At 36.3% G+C, this 24,776-nt stretch overlaps 1 protein-coding gene across 3 annotated transcripts in view; it reads left to right on the top strand.

Annotated features, from left to right (window-relative positions):
- Positions 1–24,776, top strand: part of TBC1D32 (TBC1 domain family member 32) — a 226,795-nt gene that overhangs the window by 151,011 nt on the left and 51,008 nt on the right. For 2 of the 3 annotated variants that reach the window (XM_015137505.3, XM_015137510.3), the window contains 2 exons: positions 12,214–12,276; positions 19,920–20,045. In XM_015137505.3, coding sequence (XP_014992991.3) covers positions 12,214–12,276; positions 19,920–20,045 — 189 coding nt within the window. The remainder of the gene's footprint in view (positions 1–12,213; positions 12,277–19,919; positions 20,046–24,776) is intronic. The other variant, XM_015137509.3, reaches the window with a different exon arrangement.

Raw genomic sequence — 24,776 nt, 5'->3', positions numbered from 1 at the left:
TACAAAGCCAATATTATCCTGATACCAAACTCTGACAGAGACAACAAAAAAGAAACTTTGGACAAAATATTCTTGATGAACATAGGCAAAAAAAATCTCAACAAAATACTAGCAAACCAAATCCAGCAGCATATTTTTATCAAGCAGCAAAAGTTAATTCACCACAAGTTAGACTTCACTCCTGAGATGCAAGGTTGGTTCATCATATGCAAATCAATGAATGTGATTCACCACATAAACAGAATCAAAAACAAAAACTACATTACAATTTCAATAGACACAGAAAAAAGCCCTCAATAAAATCCAACATCTCCTCATGATAAAAACCCTCAATAGGCTAGGCATAAAGGAACATATCTAAGAGCCATCTATGACAAATCCACAGCTAACATCACAGCGTTATACTGAATGGGAAAAAACTGGAATCATTCCCTTTGAGAACTGAAAAAAGACAACTATGCCTACTCTCACTACACTTGTTCAACATAGTACTGAAAGTGCTTGCTAGAACAATTAGGCAAGAGAAAGAAAGAAAAACATCCAAATAGGAAAAGAAGAAGTTAAACTATCTCCCCTTGCTGATGATACAATTCTATACATAGAAAACCCTAAGGATTCTGACAAAAGGCCCCTAGGAATGGTAAATGATTTCAGTAAAATTTCAAGATACAAAATCAATGAACAAAAGTCAGCTTTTCTATACAACAGTATAGATTGAAAGCCAAATCAAGAACACAATCCCATTTGCAATAGCCATACACACACACACACACACACACACACACAAACATGCACATACAAAATAAAGCCTAGGAATACATCTAAGAAATGATGGGAAGGAGTTCTACAAGGAGAACTACAAACGTTGCTGAAAGAAATCAGAGATGACATGAATAAATGGAAAAATATTTCCTGCTCATAGATTGTAGGAATCAATATTGTTAAAATGGCCATACTCCCCAAAGCAATTTATAGATTCAGTGTTATCCCTATTAAAATACAAGTATCATTTTTCACAGAATTACCTGACTTCAAACTATACTATAAGGCGAAAGTAACCAACATGGCATGTTACTGGTGGAGAAACAGACACATAGACCAATAAAACAGAATAGAGAACTGAGAAACAAGCCTGCACACTTACTACCATCTGATCTTCAACAAAATTGACAAAAACAAGCAATGGAGAAAGGACTTCCTATGCAAGTAATGGTGCTTGGATAGCTGGGTAGCCACTTGCAGAAGAATGAAATTAGACCCCTACCTTACCATATACAAAAATTAACTCAAGATGGATTAATGATTTGCATTTAAGATCTCAAACTATAAAATTCGTAGAAGAAAATCTGGAAAACACCCTTCTTGACGTAGTCTTTGGCAAAGAACTTATGGCTAAGTTCCCAAAAGCCATTGTAACAAAAACAAAAATTGAAAGTGCGACCTAATTAAAAAGCTTCTGCACAGCAAAAGTAATTACCAACAGAGTAAACAGGCAACATGCAGAGTAGGAGAAAATGTTCACAAACTATTAATCTGAAAAAGGTCTAATATCAAGAATCTAACAGGGCCTTGAACAAATCAACGAGTAAAAAACAAATAATCCAGTTCCCTGACAAGATGGCCAAATAGGAACAGCTCCGGTCTGCAGATCCCAGTGAGACCAATGCAGAAGGTGGGTGATTGCTGCATTTCCAACTGAGGTACCCGGTTCATCTCACCGGGACTGGTTAGACAGTGGGTGAAGCCCACGGAGGGTGAACAGAAGCAGGGTGGGGCATTGCCTCACCCAGGAAGCTCAAGAGGTTGGAGAACTCCCTCCCCTAGTAAAGGGAAGCCATTAGAGACCGTGCCATGAAGGACGGTGCTATCCGGCTCAGATACTATGCTTTTCCCACAGCCTTCACAACCCAGAGACTAGGAGATTCCCTCGAGTGCCTACACCACAAAGCAACCATTTGGGCAGACACCGAACTAGCTGCAGGAGGGTTTTTTTTTTTTTTTTTTTTTTTGTACCCCAGTGTCTCCTGGAACACCATTGAGACAGAACCATTCACTTCCCTGGAAAGGGGGCTCAAGCCAGGGATCCAAGTGGTCTTGCCCAGTGGATCCTGCCTCCATGGAGCCTAACAAGCTAAGATCCACTGGCTTGAAATTCTTGCTACCAATACAGCAGTCTGAAGTCGACCTGGTATACTCGAGCTTGGTGCAGGGAGGGGCGTCCACCTTACTAAGGCTTGAGTGGTGGTTTTCTCCTCACAGTGTAAACCAAACTGCCTGGATGTTTGGACTGGGCAGAGCCCGCCTCAGTGCCTCAAAGCCCCTGTAGCCACACCGCCTCTCTGGATTCCTCCTCTCTGGGCAGGGCATCTCTGAAAGAAAGGCAGCAGCCTCAGTCAGGTGCTTGTAGATAAAACTCCCATCTCCCTGAGACAGAGCCCCAGCGGGAAGGGGTGTCTGTGGGCGCAGCTATAGCAGCCTTAAACATTCCTGCTTGCTGGCTCTGAAGAGAGCAGTGGATTTCCCAGCACAGTGCTTGAGCTCTGCTAAGGGACGGACTGCCTCCTCAAGTGGGTCCCTGACCCCATACCTCCTGATGGGGAGAAACCTCACAGCAGGGTTCAACAGACACCTCATACAGGAGAGCTCCAGCTGGCATCTGGTGGGTGCCCTTCTAGGAGGAAGATTCCAGAAGAAGGAACAGGCAGCAATTTTTGCTGTTCTGCAGCCTCCAATGGTGATACCCAAGCAAACAAGGCCTGCAGTGGACCCCCAGCAAACTCCAGCAGATGTGCAGAAGAGGGGTCTGTTAGAAGGGAAACTAACGAACAGAAAGCAATAGCATCAACATCAACAAGAAGGACCAAGCAAAAACTCCATCCCAAGATCACCAACAGCAAAGACCAAAGATAAATCCACAAAGATGAGGAAAAACCAGTAAAAACAGCTGACAAGTCCAAAAACCAGAGCGCCTTTTCTCCTGCAAAAGATTTCAACTCCTCGCCAGCAAGGAAACATAACTTTGGACAGAGAATGAGTTTGACAGATTGACAGAAGTAGGCTTCAGAAAGTGAGTAATAACAAACTCCTCCAAGCTAAAGGAGCACTTTCTAACCCAATGCAAGGAAACTAAGAACCCTGATAAAAGGTTACAGTAATTGCTACTAGACTAACCAGTTATGAGAAGAACATAAATGACCTGATGGAGCTGAAAAACACAGCACGAGAAAATTGTGAAGCATGCACGAGAAAATTGTGAAGCATACACAAGTATCGGTAGCCGAATCAATCAAGCAGAAGAAAGTATATCAAGGATTGAAGATGAGCTTCATGAAATAAAGCATGAAGACAGGATTAGAGAAAAAAGAATGAAAAGGAATGAACAAATCCTCCAAAAAATATGGGACTATGAGAAAAGACCAAACCTACATTTGACCAGTGTGCCTGAAAGTGGTGGGGAGAATGGAACCAAGCTGGAAAACACTCTTCAGTATATACCCAGGAGAACTTCCCCAACCTAGCAAGACAGGCCAACATTCAAATTCAGGAAATACAGAGAACACCACAAAGATGCCTGGCCAACATGGTGAAACCACGTCTTTACTAAAAATACAAACATTAGCTGGGCATGGTGCCATGTGCCTGTAATCCCAGCTACCTGGGAGGCTGAGGCAGGAGAATTGCTGGAACCTGGCAGGTGGAGGCTGCAGTGAGCCGAGAGAGTGCCACTTTACTCCAGCCTGGGTGACAGAGTGAGACCCCATCTAAAAAAAAAATAAAAAAGAAATAGGAATGCTTTTACACTATCAGTCAGAGTGTAAACTTCAACCATTGTGGAAGACAGTGTAGCAATTCCTCAAGGATCTAGAACTAGAAATAGCATTTGACCCAGCAATCCCATTAGTGGGTATATACCCAGAGGATTTTAAGTCATTCTATTATAAAGACACATATGTTTATTGCAGCACTGTTCACAATAGCAAGGACTTGGAAACCAACCCAAATGCCCATCAATGATAGACTGGATAAAGAAAATGTGGCACATGTACACCATGGAATACTATGCAGCCATAAAAAAGAATTAGTTCATGTCTTTTTCAGGGACATGGATGAAGCTGGAAACCATTATTCTCAGCAAACTAACACGGGAACAGAAAATCAAACACTGCATATTCCCACTCATAAGTGGGAATTGAACAATGAGAACATATGGGCACAGGGAGGGGAACATCACACACTGAGGCCTTTCAGGGGATGGAATGCAAGAGGAGGGATAGCATTAGGAGAAATACGTAACGTAGATGACAGGTTGATGAGTGCATCAAACCACCATGGCACATTTATACCTATGTAACAAACCTGCACGTTCTGTATATGTATCCCAGAACTTAAAGCATAATCAAACCAACCAACAAACAAATATTGCAATTAAAAAATGGGCAAAGGACATGGACAGATACTTCTCAAAAAAAAAATATACAGGTGGCAAAAATAACATGAAAAATGCTCACCATCACTAATCATCAGATAAATGCAATCAAATCAACAGATACTATCTCACACCAGTCAGAATGGCAATTACTAAAAAAGTCAAAAAATAACAGATGTTGGTGGGGCTTCAGAGAAAAGAGAACACTTACACACTTTTGTTGCAAATGCAAATTGCTTCAGCCACTGTGGAAAGCATTCTAGAAATTTCTCAAAGAACTTAAAACAGAACTGCCCTTCAACCTAGCAATCCCACTACTGACTATATACCCAAAGGAAAATAACTCATTCAATCAAAAACACACATGCACTCGCATTTGCATTGCAGCTGTTCACAATAGCAAAGACATGGAATCAACATAGGCACCCAACAATTGTGGACTGGATAAAGAAAATATGGTACATATTCACCATGGAATACTACACAGCCATAAAAAGGAATGAAATCATGTCCTTTGCAGCAACATGGTTACAGTTGGAGGCCATTATTCTAAGTGAATTAATGCAAGAACAGAAAACCAAATACTGTGTATTCTCATAAGTGGGAGCTAAACATTGAAAACACATATACATAAAGATAGAAACAATATACACTAGGGACTACTAGATAGGGGGATGGAGGGAGGAAGGGGGAGCATGGGATGAAAAGCTACCGTTGGCTGCTGTGCTCATCACCTAAGTGACAGGACCATCCATATCCCAAACCTCACTGTCGCTCAATATACCCATATAGCAACCCTGAACATATTTCCCCTGAATCTAAAATTTAAAAAATAAAAATAAGAAAATTAGGTTAATTGAACACTTTTGAGTAGAAGAATATCATATTAGTTCCTAGGAATCAGTGCTCAGAGAAGTATAATTTTACTCTCTCTCTACCCTTATCAGTGATTCAGGAAAAGGAGTAATAATAGTTTCTCTGTGTAACCCAGAATATAACTGCAGATGACTGACTTAGGCACGAATATACTGCTGCCAGTATACCCAGTGTAGTGTGTCTCCAGGTTACTTTTCTAGTCTCCTAGATGACTGTTTTCAAAATTTCTGTCTTCTCAAACCTTCCTCTCCTTCCCCATGCTTCGTTTAGTTAGTAGCCATGTTTCCTATTTTATCAATGATGTAGAAATAGCTAATAAAGAGCTTCCATGTGTTCCTGAGGCATATCAACTCACTTAACTACATCTGTGCCAATTTAGGCTGTCTAGTATTATCATAAATGAACTGCCAGTGTGACTTGTGAAAACCAATTTCTCTATTTGTGCATTACATTCCATCTGGTTTCTTCTGAAAGATTTTGCTTCTAACAGTTCTCCCTTTTTCTTTTCTCCCTTTTTCTGCATCTCCAGACTACTGGTCAGCACTGTAGATTCTGGACACACCAGCCTCTATAATCACATGAGCCAGTGACTTATAATGAATCTCCTTCTATATATATACAAATTCTATTGGTTCCGTTTCTTGGAGAACCCTGTAATACAGTTGGTTTTTAGCATCTATAGCATAGTGTGATGGAAGGCATCCATCCTTCACATCAGTCTTCAACTAGCATTACCTCACTTTTGATCTTGCCTACCCAGCTTTGTTCACTTTCAAGGCTTTAAACTGTTTTCTCTCTCCAGCTAGAGCCTCCACACCTGTCTGTTCTACTTGCCCTGTGTCTACTCTTTAGCCTCTCCAAATCAGTCATTTAATCTCTCTCTTCATTCAACTTTATACAGACCGTTAACCCATTAACCCTTTTCTGGTTGTTATTGAATCCTATTCAGGTAGATCTCCTTGAACCAGGACTACTGTATTATCATCAGTCTCCTGAGTGAACCTGATTTTTACCACTGTAATTTTTAAAATTATTTTATTTTTTAATTGACAAGTATTCTATAGATTTATCAGGTACAACATGTTTTGAAATATGTGTACATTGTAGAATGGCTAAATTCAACCAGTTAACATATGCATAGTCTCACATGCTTATTTTTCTGATGATAATATTTCAAATTGCTTTCTTGGCAATTTTCAAATATATAATACGTTGTTAATAACATAGTCACCATGTTGTACAATAGACATCTTAAAACATATTCCTTTCCTGTAACTGAAATTTTGTATCCTTTGACCGTCTCCCCCAACACCCTGCCCTCCAGCTTCTGGTAACCTATCTATGCCCCGTTTCTATGAGTTTAAATTTTTCAGTTTACACATAAGTGAGATTATAGAGTGTTTGTCTTTCTGTACCTAGGTTATTTTACCAAACACAGTGTACTCAAGGTTCATCCATGTTGTCACAAATGATAGGATTTCTCTCTTTTTAAAGCCTGAACTCCCTCTTTATTATCATTTTTTGGCTTGGGGCATCTTTACTTGATCTTTTCCATATGCCAACAAGTGTGGTGTTTATTCTCTTATATTTAAAATATCTTCTCTTGGACATACTTTCCCCTCACTAAAATCTCACTTCTGGCCTTCCTTTTACTTCGGAATTCCTTGAAGGAGTTATCTGAGTATTCCTGTTACTCTCTTTCCATTCTCTCTTGGACCCACTGCAAGCTAATCAGGCTTTCACCCTAATACTCCACTGGCATTCAGCCTACTGGTCGGATCTCAGTCCTCATCACCTAGCAGTATCACTCAAACCTGCCCTCTTTTTTGAAACAATTTCTTCATTTGACTTCCAGAAAATACTCTTGTTTGGTTTTCCTCCTGCATCTCTGATGAATTCTTCTTTTGTCTCATTTGTTGGATCTTTCAAATTCTCTAACGTTTAAACTTTGGAATGCTCCATACTCAGTTCTCAGTTGTCGTCTTCTTTTTCTAGCTACATTACTGTTGTGAGGATCTCATGACTGAAATACTATCCAATATGCTGATGGCTGTCAGATTTATATCTCTAATACCTATCTTTGCCTTGAACTCATATCTCATATATTAAATTGTCTCCTTGACATTTCTCCTAGTAAGTTGAATATATATATATCAAACTTAATATGTCTCGGATAAATTTTTAATACTCCCCCAAAATTTGTTCCTTTGGCATTTTCTCTCCTTTCAGAAATGGCAACTGTTTGCTTCCAGTTCTTCAGACAATAAACCTAACGGCATTCATGCACTTGTCTCTGTCTTTATACCCCACATCTAATCTGTCAGCAAATCTTGACTCTACATATCTAAAATAAAACCACTCTCACTCATCTACTACCACGCTCATCTCTCACCTGTTGCAGTGTCCTGCCAAGTGTTTAGTCTATTCTCAACACAACAGCCAGAGGGATGCTGCTGAAACATGGGTTAGATCATATTACTTTGCTAATCGAAATCCTTCAATGACTTCCCTGTAGCTTACAAGGCCCAACACATTTGTGACATCTTTACTGGCATGTGCTCTGTTTTAGGGAGTGTAGTACTATCTTAAGCCTTATTGAATTGCTTGTTTTCCCACCATACTGGACAGGAACTCTTACTCTCTTTCTGTTTGATTCTAAAGTACAAGTGTTTGAATAAGACATTATTCCCAATTTAAAACTAGTACCTGATACTTCCTTGTAATAAGAGTGATCCTGATATTATTGTGGTTCTTGTTAAGGAAGAGAGTATGATCTAGGCAGCAATAGATAGCCTGGGAAGAGATTTTTACAGAGATTTAGTCAATTCATAACGACTGTATCTCATTCTGATATTGCTGATATCTGTGTCACTCACCATATACTCTTAGCAGAAAATGGGAAAGTCAGAAGTATGTCCAGCTTCATTTTGTACCTAGGAGAGTATAGTGATGCTTTCTCTGTGAACTCAATGAAAAAAAAAATAGAGCTAAATGTGTTTCTAACAGGTACGTGTCTGGTTAAATACTGTTAAATAAAGCTAAACATTAATAGTGCACTTTTAAGAATACTATGCATAAGGTAGTAATATTTAAGACACCAAAGTTATTTTGACAGCAAGAGTCATCTACTTTCCATTCTTGTTTTGTGATTCACATGTGATGATTCACAGATTTCGTAAGGTGTTAGTTTAGTCATCATTTGCACTGCACAATTTTGGGATATAATTTCATTGTTGTGGGAAAAAAAATCACTTCAGTTGTGTGCACATGGTGACATCCTCTTCATTTGTCTCCCAGCTTCTAGATTTATTCTGTTTGCTACAGTTAGCATCTCATCTGTTAAATTGCCTCTTGTTAGCTCATTGGCATCAGTGTTAAGTGTTAGATGATTCTTCTTCATCTATAAATAAGAATTTTGAGACATCATTTGGCTCAATTATTTTTCTTTATGAACATATTTAGCATGACCATATTAAAATGTAAGTGGCCATTTAAAAGCTATTGATCTATACATTCTCTGTGTATATATATGTATACATATGTGTGTATATATACACTTGAATACATGTATATGAGTATATGTATAGATCATCACACACAAAAACATTCACTTCCATATGGTAGAAATAATTTCTACTTAGAATATCATTTCTCTGTTACCTGAGGGTGTAGATAGGTAGTATAATATGTACTAGTGTTATAACTTATAGTACTAATGTTATAGTTAGTACTATAATATAAGCACCAGTTATATGTACTAGTGTTATAACTTACTGCCTCTGCAAAAGACAAAAAAGAGGCAAACAGATTGGATGGAAAAGAAGAGTCGTACTATGGTCAAAAGCAAGTACCAGAATGTTAGGAGCTTTTAAGGTGAACTACTGGAGACTGCCTTATAATGCCCTTCTATATGGAACAAGAAGGTAGTAAAATAGTAATTTAATTTCTTTTGTTTTTGTTTTTCTGAGCTAAAATTAGATTTCCCAGGAGTTATTACCCCATTGGCCAGTTCACTTTACTATGTTGCATTTCAACGTGCTCAGAATGAGGACTTCTTTCTCAGAGGAGTATGGGAAATTCAGAACTTACATATAGAAAATTAAAAATCGCTTGAGGAATTGGATAGCATACTCCAGTCATTGAAAGCATCACAGAGACACATCTCAAGAAGATGAGATGTTTGTTGTTCTTATTTCCCCATCTAGCTTCCTATATTCATTTCATCACTTAAAAATACTTTTATAATGTTTATTCAGGATGACCTATAAAATAATCAGCAATCTAAATTACATCTATATCCTATATATCTTACTACTGTAGAATTTCTATCTTTATCAAGAAAACTTTTGGATGTATATTTACTCAGTTGAGGCTGCTAACTTTAAAGAGGAAAGTAATTTTTCTGGTCATTTTGTGTATGTTTCTAGTGCTACTAATGAGACCAATAGAGCAACCGAAGTGTGGTGCTGACTCACAAGGTTACTGGCAGTCATGCCACTTGGCATTAGATTGCCTTTCTCTGATCTTATGCATAAACATTCATGCTGAGTCTGTCCTGCAGACACTGGCTGAGTGACAGATGACAGGAGTACTTAGACAAAGGTATCCAGTGAAAGAGTGGACTAGGAGACTGTCAGCACTAGGGGTCAAAAGAGTTTGCAGCCCCCCTAAAGCCGGCGATTCTCGCATTTATTTAGTACAGATTTAATGACAAAGGCTTGGAGCAAACACAATCTGTGGGTAATAAACATTGTTGACCCCTCGAGTAGAGAGCAGTCTTGTGCATGAATGATCAAAGGTCGGTTTTAGGACAATATAAGTAAACAAGCTGTCTAGATAAACTCCTCTACATTCCCTTGTTATTTGCTTTTTGCTATTAGCTAAAGGTAAGAGGATTAGGCTGCCTTTAGCCATAACCTTTTCCTAAAGCTTTTGCAAAACCTCTGGCTTTTTAAGAAAGTCTGTGTTTTTGCTATAACTTTTGTTTTTACAACTTTTCCCACCACCCTGACCGAACTCCTACACATTCATGCCTAAGTTAATGTGTGAACATGCATTTCATTTCTCTTCAGTATACCTAGAATGGAATTGCTGGATTATATGATAATCTATGTTTAATCATTTGAGCAGCTGACATAAATTATTTTCTATATCTCTTCATCTGGCCTTTTGATCTAACTATTCCAGTGGCTATGAAGTGGTATCTCATTGTGATTTTGATTTGTATTTTGCTGATGACTTTTCATGTGCTTATTGGCCATTTGGTATCTTCCTTTGAGAAGTGACTGTTCCATCACTTTGGCCACTTTTAATTTAGTTGTCTTTTAATAATTGAGTTGTAAGAGCACTTTATTTATTCTAGATACAAGTTTCTTATAGACATTAGGCTTATGCCTTTGATCCTTTGTTCCTGATACTCCCTTTTCCTGGAATACTAATTCCTACTCTTCCCATTGGTAGTCCTGTTTAAACCTTTTGAACTTAGTCTAAATGTCACTTCTTCAGAGAAGTTACCTCCACCTTACCTAAAATATGTTTCTTCTCTTGCTTATTTATCTCTCTGGACCTTTGTTTATTTCTCTACGAGTATTTATACCTTACAGTGAGCTTATGTATTATTTATTGTCTACTACCCTAAAATGTAATTTCTATGAAGCAAAGATGCTGTTGCCTTAGGTAGTAGGCAGCACATAAATATTTATTGGATGAAAGAGTAAATCAATGTTGGACTTCTTCCTCCTGTATTTTTTCCATTATCAAGCTGTCTCTTTGACTTTGTCACTGGACATTAAAACTTTTGTTCAGGCTAATCTAAATAAATTTAGGAAATTTTACTCATATTTGGAATAACCTCTGATTTGACTCATGTTCTAGAGTATGCAAAAGTTTACAGTTAGAAAGCTGCTTGAATTAGACTTGGGTATATATTATTGGTGAAGTAGACACTTCTATTATAGTTATTTCATCACTTAGCAAGTGGTACTTTACATTTTTATGGCACATAAAAGGTGTGCATTGTTAGCATTACTTCCTATTTTTTCACAGTTGAAAAAAATAACTAAAAAATTTACAGCCTTTTAGTCTGTGATTACTTCAAATTTAGTCTTTTATAGCTTCAGTATCTTACTTGACTGCTTCTTCCATCACATTTCTGCTTATCTGATAGGAAACTGATTTTCTGCCTGGTAAAACATTCTCTTTCAAATACTATATAAAAGAGTAAGTTATATGGTTGTAATCATTCCTTTTAATGTAATATACCAAGTAATATTAAAATCTTTATAGTCAGATCATTCCAATACTTGTAGCCAGATAGTTTCAGATGATATTATTCCTCTATGAGAAAACAGATCATTTTAAAGTTAATAATATGTAAGATATAAATATCCCTCTATAGTATATTTTTCTTTGCCCCAACCCAAAGTAACTTTTTTTTTTTTTACTACAAATTAAATGAAAGCAGGGTGGGGGGAGGTTTATATTATATAAAACAGAAGCGAATTCTAGTTAGAACTTGTTTTTCATCATTTGTAAATTTTCAGCTCTGAATGAATTCAGTATAAAATATGTCTTGAATCATTGGGTTCTATGTATGAGTCAAATGTCCTTGAAAACCATATTATGCTCTTAGGTAAAGACCATAAGGCTAAGTCACTATATTGCATCTATATTATTTGCATAGTTTTGGCACTTTATAAAAGTAGACAAGTGAAAATACAAACCCCTGGCAATGTTAATGCATTAATATTTTGGGGAATGGAAAAAGTTTTCCTTATGTAGCTATTACTATTTATAAAGTTTATTTTGAATATTTTATCATTGCAAAGTACCATTTATAGAACAGTTAGAAAATTATTGCAATGTGTTTTGCTTAATAACAAAACTAATGATAGATAACATTTCTAAATTAGAGATGGGGCCAAAGAACAAGAATACCATATTCTGTGTCTCTGGAGCTATGCAGCGTTCAGTGAGTGAGTAAAAAAGCTCTTGGGTTTTATAATTATAATCTTAGGATTCCTACGTATTTTATTGTCTTATGCTGATATTAAGTTTCTTTTTCCATTAAAAGATGTTGAAATATAGCCTTCTTAACTACAAATGTCTATTTTTTTCACTAGAACAATATCCTTAATTTAACAAGATAGTTTTCATTAGTCTATACTGATTTTGTTTAACAATTTTTCTTGTTCTTATTGGATATGTATCCTTATTCACTGGTGTTGATTCTTGCTGATACTTTCTGCCTTTTCAGAAATTAAGTCTCTGTTCATGTCCCTGATGAATTTATTGCCATTTCATTTACAAATTGATGGCAATACATTCTCCAATTCTAGTAGTAAAGATTTAAAATTGGAATATTACCTACATAGTATGTGGAAATAAACTTTCAAGAGAGAAAAGGGGAGAATGAGATGGACTGTAATTACAATTGCATTTTGATAAAATAATGAAAATTGCCTCGTTAACGAATGACTGGACTGGATTGCCTTTGCAAGTGTGATGAATTATGTAAACTTTAGGATTACTAATTCTCCCCCAATAAAATAGAATCCCCTAGGCATGAGTAAAAATTCTTTGAAAAATAATATGGTACTATATAAAGTGTACTATAACATGATGATAGGTATTGTGTGTGCTTATTTTAAAAGCCTTTTGTATTCTGTCTTACACATATAGTTAGTCTATAAATACTTTTTGTTGATATAATCTTTTATCAAATATTTATCTAGGCCTTTATGTCAAGTCAGACATTTTCTCATGCTTTTTTCTTTTCTTATTGTTTCTAACCTTGGAATTAAGATTTATTTTCTGCAGATAAAGGTAATTGACTTTTATTTGACGTCAACCTATGAACTAAGGAAGCTGGTAGTATGACTGAGATTATGGATTTTCCCCTCTGTGGTAAATCTTGAGCTGCAGCTATTGAGATGACTAGAAAATCAGAATAAGTATTTTCTTTTGATAAGTAAAACTTAGTTTTCATGTATTTTTACTGTCATATTTGAAACACTTATCTATAGCAGAGAAAATAGATAGTAGGATGACAAGGGAAGACTAATTCTTCATTTGTTTATTTCCACCAATTTCTCCTATAGTAAATGCTTAGTTATCAAATATTAATGAAAAGCAAAAGTGGGATGATAAATCCAAAATAAGGAATACTCTATGTTAAAGATATAGATGACATACCTTAATCCACAGCTGTTCACACAAAATAGAGACTCATCAGAATTTGGATACTCCCAAATTTATAGATGGAATGATACCTAAATTCCTTGTATTAGTTTTCTGTAGAATTGCTTCTCAGAGACCACTCCAAGGTTTTTCCTTGCTTATTATGGTAATAAAGTGAAATGCTGACTGCATCAGTCTAAATGGGGGAAGAGAAAGTAAGTAGAAACACAAAAATAAACTTCAGGATAATACAAGGTTGTCTATCTAAATTAAGCCTAGGAATCTCTTGCTAGTTTATGAAGTCTTTACTTTTTCTCCCTTTTGAAATGTCAGTTATAAGTAGGCACATCAAAATTAGTGACTGACATCCTAGAAAGAAATTATTAAACGTTTTCTGTGTAGATTGCATGTTTTCCTTTATATTTATATTGACCTTACTGTTTTGCTCCCCTTGAAATGAAAGAACTATACAGATATTCTTTCTGTATAGTCTCTCTTTCTACATTATCTATAATAATCTTACATTTTTTGTCTAATCTTTGTTCCTATATGACCTGAGAAAATAATTATATAATATCCCCAAATATAAAAAGATTATAATGCTTACCCTAACAAAGAATTTCAGAGTTTTTGAAATATTTTCAACTATCATCGATCGATTTTTTAAACTTGAAACTTGATATTTTCTTTTTTGTTTTTCTTTTCCTCAGTGGTGGTAAGGATAGAGATTAAAGTAGTTTTTTTTTTTTTTTTTTTTTTTACTTTCTTCTAAATTTTAATAGTTGTCTATAAATCATAGTGGTCTTAAAGAATATAGAGAAGAAGACTGTTTCTTTCTCTACCTTACTCATTAGATACTTCAAGCCTTTCTTGGGAAAACAAAGTGGTAGTTTTCCATGGTGACTTTATCATAACTGGATATAGAATGGATATACTGAGACATCGTTTATTATACTCTGTCTCTAGAAATAATATTGCACTCTTAGAGGAATGTAGACATGGTTGCTATAAAAATAAAGCATTGTGAATTTAAAAGGGATTATTATGTTTAATCACCTAGAAAATATAAATTGCTTTCTTATTTAGTCCTAATAAGTGAATGTTCATTTCATTACAGGAGCCTGTATTTCACTCAGAAAGCAGTCAGAACCTCATATCAGGACATATTAATGAGGAGTTTTAAAATGTATACTTTAAAACACTTTACCATAATATAGTCATTAGAGTTCTTGTAAGTGAATCATTTTACACATTCATATACTTTTAGTTAAAGCTCAGTGAGTTCTGATACAGACTTTATAACAAATTATGAACTATAACTGCTCATATTTTAGTAACGTACTAGTATGCTTAATTTCAAACACTTAAGTAACTTTTAATTATACACATTCTTGTTTCCATACACATGTGTATATAATAAAATTTCTGTATACAACAGAATGCATCTGTTTTAAGAAAGGAGTTTGAATATTTAGAAATATTTATACAAAGATAACCACCACCATAATCAAATGTAGAACATTTTTTCATGATCCCACATTAATTCCCTTTATCTTTTGCAGTCAGCTTCTCTCTACCCACTTGCATGCTACCATTAACTTTTTTCTTTACTATAAGTCAGGGCTTCTCAATCTTAGCAGTATTAATGTTTTGGGTAATTTGCTTTCCTTTGCCGGGAGGGATTGTCCTGTGCATTGTAGGATTTTTTAGCAGCATCCCTGGCTCCAATCCACTTCATGCCAATAAAACTCTCCCTCTCTCTTCTCAGTTGTGACAATCAGAAATGTCTATAGACATTGCCAAGTGTTCCCTGGGGAGCAAAACCATGTCCACTTGAGAACCACTGCTATAAGATTAGTTTTTCCTGTTCCAGCATTTCATACAAATAGAATTACATAGGATACATTCTTTGTACCTGTTTCCTTTCTCTTAGCATAATGGTTTTGAGATTGACCCAGATTGTTGCATGTCCCATTCAGTTGTCTCTTTTTACTGAGATGGCAGTATTGAAAAACTACAGTTTGTTTAAACATCTACCTTTGGTTTGTATTTTCTTCAAATCCCTAAAAATAATTGCTTTTATGTCCTTGCTAATTTCAGTCTTTGGTGAGTCTGTATCTGTTAATCTGTTAGTTGATGTATCTTCAAGTTGTGAGTCACATTCTTCCTTTTTCTTCATGTTAGTGGAGTTTTTGAGGGCATTAGACCTTATTTACACTGAGTGCTAGATTTTATTGTCTTTCTTTAAGGAGTGGTGGACATTTTTTTGGCGGGCAGCTAAGTTATTTGTGGATCAACTTTACTTTCAGGACTTCCATTTTTTTGTTAGGGTGGATGTATAATTGCCTTCCTTTATGACTAGTTTTACCTGTTACCAAGGTATGACCTTTCTGGGACCTCTGTGGAAAACCCAGGTAATTAACTAGTACTCTCCACTCTGTTTGGAACTTGGACATCTTGTAACTCTAGGTGTGCTCTGGGAATTATTCAGTTTATATCCCCCAGCTGTTGCTTGCTCAGCCTTGTGAAATTTCACCCTTAGTCTCCACAGCTGATCAGTCAGCAGGCAACTTGACAAATAGTTAACCAGTTTGCTAGAGCTCTTTCTCTCCAGTATTCTATCCCACAAATTTTAGCCTCTTTAATCTCTTTGAAATCTGACATCTGTCTCCTTAATTCAACAAAACCTCCAAGAAGATAGTGGACAATCATAAAGCTCACCTGATTGGTTTCCCTTTTCTCAAACATTACAATCCTGCACTGCCCATTGGCTAATTTCTGAAAACAGTTGTTTGATATATTTTATCCAGTCTGGTTGTTTATAGCAGAAGGCAAGTCTATTCCTAGTTCCTCCATCGTGGCCAGAGGCAAAACTTCTTAAAATATTCTTTTTTTCCTGATTATAAATATAGAAATGTTCCATGTATAAATTTTGGGAAATATGGAATTCTATGTATTATTCATATTATACTCACAGTCACTAATTTAGAATTGTCATATGCCTAAAATATCTATTATGGAGGAGCTTTCGTTTTCCCTTACCTCGTGTCTCCATATCAAAGGGCCTTTGCTAGAGTAATACCATTGGCCTCTCCCTGGACTTCCTTACTCGTTCTGCATAAGTTAAGAGGAATGGTTGATAAGTAAATCTGGAAGAAGGAATAGAAGGTCGTGTGCTAGCCTACTTGTAGGCTGCACTTTTAATTTAGCCACTTTTATTTTTGCACTTTTTCTAGCAAGAAGAGTCAGGAGAGGCCTTTGATTGTCTCTGTCTGTCTATGGCTGAATAGATTTATGGTATTCAGTTCAGGGAAGATATCTACAAGGCCATGTGGCAGTAGATGCAAGCAATGATGCTTAATTTAGCTGTTTGTATACTAACACTGATAACTTTGAACTCTGTTTATTTATACCTGTTGGCTTCTCAGTTGGTCCCAGATTTGGAGAAGATAAAGGAATTATTTATTGTTCCCCTTAAACTCAGTAGTGTCACAGATAATACATGTTTTTCAGTTAAAACCATATCACATCACTTCATATTTTTAACTGAGGAATGCAAACTGTAAAGCATATACTCTCTATGATGGCCGGGGGAAGAGTAGACAGAATTATAATGCAGGGTACAAAGCTGCCTCTCTAACAGTCTTTTAGTCAGCCTGTTTTCAGCTCAGCATTTCTTTATTGCCTCATATCCAATTTCCAGCTATCTGAACTGGGTCCTTCAGGCTGTCTACCAACTGGTAGATGCAGGCGCATACCACATATGCTGCCTCGGTGCTGTTTACAATTATAATGCCTTGTGTTCTTTTCCTTAGAATGAGATGATGAGAAAGCAAAACAGAATAGCAAGTGTGAAAGGAGAGAGAATGGAGAGCAAGAGGAGGGAAGAGTAAAAAGAAAACAGAATTATAAATAGCAGGTAGCCTATGAAAGGGCTATATGGATGTCCTCTGAAGGAGGTAGTAACATCCTTTGTTTGAAGGAGGTAAAAGATGGAGTTACACATGAGTAAAATAAGAAAATAGAGGAGGAAAAAAGATGAAAAAAGTGCATTTTCTTTGCAATCGTGTGTCACTAGTGTTTCTTATTAGGCTCTAGGTATTTTGTTCTTGGGAATATGTAATGTGGATATTTTAAATGAAAACAATAAAAATTCAATTTCAATAATGTTGAATTAAGTCTTTACCTAATTCTTGTCAAGATACATTTAACATTAAAAATTTTTTGTTAGCAATAACATAATTTTCAATAAAATTATTAGCTCTGTTGAAATTTTATGAGTTTATAGTTTTAAGTGTGTTTATTAAAAAGATTCATTTTCTCTTTTGATTTGATGCTTGATAATTTTTCTCTAGTTATTGCTTCTGACTGAGGCTGTTTGTGAAATGTATCATTGTAGTCTTGGTATTCAAAGACAGTAGATTAGTGCTGAATATCAGAATTACATATGCTTTCAACAGAACAACATTTTGCTTTATGTATTTATGTGAGTCCACATGTGTTTGGTGTATGTATCTGTGTATTCATGTGTTTGTATGAGAGAGTATGTGTGTAGCTTTGATATAAAAAGGCTTTTTCTGACCTAAATGTCAAATAGGGAAATAGCTACAAAAATCGTGATTTTATATATGATAATCATGAGGATCATGCAGTAATATGTAGCACTTTTCTTAGGGCTAAATAACACTGAAATTTTAGATCACAGGAGTAACATGCCTTGATTACAATATTATCATGTTTGTTTATATGTATATACACACGTACATGCATATATATGACATGTGCATTTCATGAGGGCAGTGATATTGTCTTTATCCACATAGGAGGACTTCTGTATGTAGTAAATGGAATTTTATAAAAATTGGGCTGAAAAGTTAAATTTAAAAAGTTGTATTATGCTGGAAAGCTTATTTGATTTTTAAAACCTGGAAGAATAAAGACTTGCTTTCATCATTATAATTTTCTTTTTTAAGAAAAAATTAAGACATTGTTAGCTGAAACCCTCTCAAGTATCAGGTTGACCACTGGTATCTTCCTAGTGGGATTAATTAACCTAAAATAGAGCTTAGGTAGATGTAGTGTTAATGTTCCCATACCCTAATTTAGAACAGAAACAATTAAACCTTTAACCCTATAATTTCAAAAGGTTCTTGCTCTCTTTTTATCCCCAAAATCTCTTTCAAGAGAAGTGGTAAAGAAAAGCTATGAATTAATTTGGCTACTGATTCTCCCATTTTATTCTAGAAAATAAGAGAACATCTTTGCCTCTTTTGTCTCCTTTGAATTTTTACATATGTATATGTCTATATGAATACATATGCATATATCTTTTTAAACAACACTTAAATGTTCATTTACCATATTATTCATTGATTTTTTTTTAAATAAAATCTCATGGGTATAATTACCTTTAAAGCTACGTAATTAAATGGAATCTGCTATGTATTCATGGGTTCACTTAGAAGAAAAGTTATATTTTAGCAATAAATACTTTCCTTAGCCCTATTCATTATTTTCAGTTTATGCGCAGAAAATCTCTACCTCCATCCTCTTTGGATCCCAGCAGGATCTGATAATTAAATTGAAATAACAGATTAACAGGAGAAAAGCATAGTACAAGTTTTATGTGGCATGAGAGTTCTCATAGGGAAATGAAGACTCAAAGAAGCAGTTACCTGTATACTGAGTTGAACAAAGAATAGTAAACTGAAAATGTGACTAAATTATGTGGGAGGCTTAAAAGAGAAGTCATTTTAATAAGGTTTGCAAAATACTCTCTGGTCTCAACTTCTCATCCTTGAAGGTAAATATGTTGTCTTTTCTTCTGGTATAGAGAGTGTCTTTCACATGAGAATTTCATTTTCTTCTTAGAGAAACACCAGGAAGGTTAACATGATCTTGCACTTGCTGTTTTTCAAATGTCTTCAATTTAAATAATCAAGATGCCAGAATAGCATATTTTAACCCCTTCATCAGCAGATTTTTTACAAGATGAATAACTAAATGATTGACTAAAGATTTTTTACACTTTCTTTTTGCTTTTAAAGAGGTAAATAAAAAATTGTATCTGAAAGTACCTGAGGAATGAGTTTAGTGTTCCTGTCAGTCTATATAATGAAATTTTAAGGTTCATGCTATTAAAACAGATACTCAGTAATGAGCCATATTCATATAAGAAAAAGGCTATTCAAGAATTATGGTTACAAATCACAATCCATTTTATGAGCTTTTAATAATTTAGTAATTCATTGTTGTGAACTTTTAATACATGTAACAAACAATTAATGGTATAAGATGTAATTACAGAAGAATATCTGTTTCCCTTTAAAAGCCATATGTATTCCATATGGAATTTTCAACTGTTTACATAGTTAACATTAATAATTTTTCAGTATATCTAGCATGTCTTATTATAATAATGTGTTATCTTTCTGATTAGACAATGATCTTGGCAAGCTTTTATTATGCCTCAAAATATCTGATAAACAAACTGAATGGATAGTAAACTGCCGAAGACAATTTTGCAAAATGATGAAAACCAAACCTGATATAATCAGTGGAGAGGGTAAGTACATTGTTTCCATTTTGGGTTTTCTTATGTATGAAAATTATATTCATAGAATCTGTGGTTCTCAAAGATTAGTATTGGCATATGTAGGAAACATAATGCTAATTCCAGAAGTTCGCTTATTTCTGAGAAACTTAAGAGAACACAAATTAAAATCTGAGACACTACTAAGCATTGCTTTTTTTTCTTTTCTTTTCTTTTGGAACTGTCTAAACAGTCTTGGTGAGCAAAACTAGAACACTACCTCTACCTAGGTAGCAATTTGCTTGGTTTTACCAGTTTTTACCTGAGTATGACATATTGCTATATTTTTTAGAAATTTTATTGATTTTTTAATCAACATTGTTATTTTGAATCACTTTTATATGCATGCAAGTAAATTTAGTGACTCCTAAAGAAATTTTGTTTTAAGGGAACAGCTATGTTTGCTAAATTAGCAAACAAGTTTATTTGTATTCAGTTATCTGCTTGTGCATTTGTTTTCTGAAATAATTTTTTAAATTAACATTACTTATTCTGAATAAAGTAAAAAGAAGTGCTGAGAAAAAAGTTCTAATGTCAGTGTAAGCTAGATTTCCTGAAAATTATAATTTAAAAGTATTGTGTACTTTATCAGCAATGCTTTATAGTTTTCATGTTTGTGTCATTTGTTCCAAAATTTAAAATGGGAAATGGAGAAAAGTTTTTATATTGTTAGTTGTTGGAGGAGTATTTCCAGAGAATAATGTTATATATTTATGGCTTAGAAATCAAACATTGTTCTCCAAAGTTTAACTATGAAGTGAGCAGTTAAACTATGTTTTATCCCCCCAGATATTTATAAAATATCTATTCTAAGTATATATTTAACATTGAATAATAGAGAATATTTAATATAAACTGTGGACTGCACAGTTTAATATAAACTCTTAATTTGCACAACAAATTAAGAAAGCAGCAAACTGGAATGATGTTCAGTTTAAACACAAAAACTAAATGTGTAAGTAGTTCTGAGTTTATCTCTAGCAGGGGTAGTTAAAACAAAAGAGAGACACTTGGGGGTGGAGCAAGATGGCCGAATAGGAACAGCTCCAGTCTCCAACTCCCAGCGCGAGCGACACAGAAGACAGGTGATTTCTGCATTTTCAACTGAGGTACTGGGTTCATCTCACTAGGGAGCGCGGGACAGTCGGTGCTGGTCAGCTGCTGCAGCCCGACCAGCGAGAGCTGAAGCAGGGCGAGGCATGGCCTCACGTAGGAAGCACAAGGGGGAAAGGAATCCTATTTCCTAGCCAGGGCAACTGAGACACACAACACCTGGAAAATCGGGTAATTCCCACCCCAATACTGCGCTCTACCAAAGATCTTAGCAAACGGGCACACCAGGAGATTATATCCCATACCTGGCTGGGAGGGTCCCACGCCCACGGAGCTTCCCTCATTGCTAGCACAGCAGTCTGTGATCTCGCGGCAAGGCAGCAGCGAGGCTGGGGGAGGGGTGCCCGCCATTGCTGAGGCTTAAGTAGATAAAGCGGCTGGGAAGCTCGAACTGGGTGGAGCTCACAGCAGCTCAAGAAATCCTGCCTGTCTCTGTAGACTCCACCTCTGGGGACAGGGCACAGCTAAACAATAACAACAACAACAAAAAAGCAGCTGAAACCTCTGCAGACGCAAACGACTGTGTCTGACAGCTTTGAAGAGAGCAGTGGATCTCCCAACACGGAGGTTGAGATCTGAGAACGGACAGGCTGCCTGCTCAAGTGGGTCCCTGACCCCTGAGTAGCCTAACTGGGAGACATCCCCCACTAGGGGCATACCGACACCCCACACCTCACATGGTGGAGTACACCCCTGAGAGGAAGCTTCCAAAGCAAGAATCAGACAGGTACACTCGCTGTTCAGCAATATTCTATCTTCTGCAGCCTCTGCTGCTGATACCCAGGCAAACAGGGTCTGGAGCGGACCTCAAGCAATCTCCAACAGACCTACAGCTGAGGGTCCTGACTGTTAGAAGGAAAACTAAACAGGAAGGACACCCACACCAAAACTCCATCAGTAGGTCACCATCATCAAAGACCAGAGGCAGATAAAACCACAAAGATGGGGAAAAAGCAGGGCAGAAAAGCTGGAAATTCAAAAAATAAGAGCGCATCGCCCCCTGCAAAGGAACGCAGCTCATCGCCAGCAACAGATCAAAGCTGGACGGAGAATGACTTTGACGAGTTGAGAGAAGAAGGCTCCAGTCCATCAAACTTCTCAGAGCTAAAGGAGGAATTACGTACCCAGCACCAAGAAACTAAAAATCTTGAAAAAAGAGTGGAAGAATTAATAACTAGAATAATTAATGCAGAGAAGGCCATAAACAAATTGACAGAGATGAAAACCATGACACGAAAAATACGTGACAAATGCACAAGCTTCAGTAACCAACTCGATCAACTGGAAGAAAGAGTATCAGTGATTGAAGATCAAATGAATGAAATGAAGCGAGAAGAGAAACCTAAAGAAAAAAGAAGAAAAAGAAATGAACAAAGCCTGCAAGATTTTGTAAAAAGACCAAATCTACTTCTGAGTGGGGTGCCTGAAAGTGAGGGGGAAAATGGAACCAAGTTGGAAAACACTCTTCAGGATATCATCCAGGAGAACATCCCCAACCTAGTAGGGCAGGCCAACATTCAAATTCAGGAAATACAGAGAATGCCACAAAGATACTCCTCGAGAAGAGCAACTCCAAGACACATAATTGCCAGATTCACCAAAGTTGAAATGAAGGAAAAAATCTTAAGGGCAGCCAGAGAGAAAGGTCGGGTTACCCACAAAGGGAAGCCCATCAGACTAACAGCAGATCTCTCGGCAGAAACTCTACAAGCCAGAAGAGAGTGGGGGCCAATATTCAGCATTCTTAAAGAAAAGAATTTTCAACCCAGAATTTCATATCCAGCCAAACTAAGTTTCATAAGTGAAGGAGAAATAAAATCCTTTACAGATAAGCAAATGCTTAGAGATTTTGTCACCACCAGGCCTGTCTTGCAAGAGACCTTGAAGGAAGCACTAAACATGGAAAGGAACAACCGGTACCAGCCATTGCAAAAACATGCCAAAATGTAAAGACCATCGAGGCTAGGAAGAAACTGCATCAACTAACGAGCAAAATAACCAGTTAATATCATAATGGCAGGATCAAGTTCACACATAACAATATTAACCTTAAATGAAAATGGACTAAATGCTCAACAGCCCCTTCATGCTAAAAACGCTAAAAAAGACACAGACTGGCAAACTGGATAAAGATTCAAGACCCATCAGTTTGCTGTACTCAGGAGACCCATCTCACATGCAGAGACATACATAAGCTCAGAATAAAGGGATGGAGGAAGATCTACCAAGCAAATGGAGAACAAAAAAAAGCAGGGGTTGCAATACTAGTCTCTGATAAAACAGACTTTAAACCATCAAAGATCAAAAGAGACAAAGAAGGCCATTACATAATGGTAAAGGGATCAATTCAACAGGAGCTAACTATCCTAAATATATATGCACCCAATACAGTAGCACCCAGATTCATAAAGCAAGTCCTTAAAGACTTACAAAGAGACTTAGAATCCCATACAATAATAATGGGAGACTTCAACACCCCACTGTCAACATTAGACAGATCACTGAGACAGAAAGTTAACAAGGATATCCAGGAATTGAACTCATCTCTGCAGCAAGCAGATCTAATAGACATCTACAGAACTCCACCCCAGATCAACAGAATATACATTCTACTCAGCACCACATCACACTTATTCCAAAATTGACCACATAATTGCAAGTAAAGCACTCCTCAGCAAATGTACAAAAACAGAAATTATAACAAACTGTCTCTCAGACCACAGTGCAATCAAATTAGAACTCAGGACTAAGAAACTCAATCAAAACCGCTCAACTACATGGAAACTGAACAACCTGCTCCTGAATGACTACTGGGTACATAACGAAATGAAGGCAGAAATAAAGATGTTCTTTGAAATCAATGAGAACAAAAATACAACATATCAGAATCTCTGGGACACATTTAAAGCAATGTGTAGAGGGAAATTTATAGCACTAAATGCCCACAAGAGAAAGCAGGAAAGATGTAAAATTGACACTTTAACATCACAACTAAAAGAACTAGAGAAGCAAGAGCAAACACATTCAAAAGCTAGCAGAAGGCAAGAAATAACTAAGGTCAGAGCAGAAATGAAGGAGATAGAGACACAAAAAACCCTCCAAAAAATCAATGAATCCAAGAGTTGGTGTTTTGAAAAGATCAACAAAATTGATAGACCGCTAGCAAGACTAATAAAGAAGAAAAGAGAGAAGAATCAAATCGACGCAATTAAAAATTATAAAGGGGATATCACCACCGACCCCACAGAAATACAAACTACCATCAGAGAATACTATAAACACCTCTACCCAAATAAACTAGAAAATCTAGAAGAAATGGATAATTTCCTGGACACTTACACTCTCCCAAGACTAAACCAGGAAGAAGCTGAATTCCTGAATAGACCAATAGCAGGCTCTGAAATTGAGGCAATAATTAATAGCCTCCCAACGAAAAAAAGTCCAGGACCAGATGGATTCACAGCTGAATTCTCCCAGAGGTACAAGGAGGAGCTGGTACCATTTCTTCTGAAACTATTCCAATCAATAGAAAAAGAGGGAATCCTCCCTAACTCATTTTATGAGGCCAATATCATCCTGATACCAAAGCCT

Source organism: Macaca mulatta, chromosome 4 (genome assembly GCF_049350105.2).
Source record: "Macaca mulatta isolate MMU2019108-1 chromosome 4, T2T-MMU8v2.0, whole genome shotgun sequence".
In the NCBI taxonomy this organism is placed as follows: domain Eukaryota; kingdom Metazoa; phylum Chordata; class Mammalia; order Primates; family Cercopithecidae; genus Macaca; species Macaca mulatta.
This window is presented reverse-complemented; position numbering and strand designations above follow the sequence as displayed.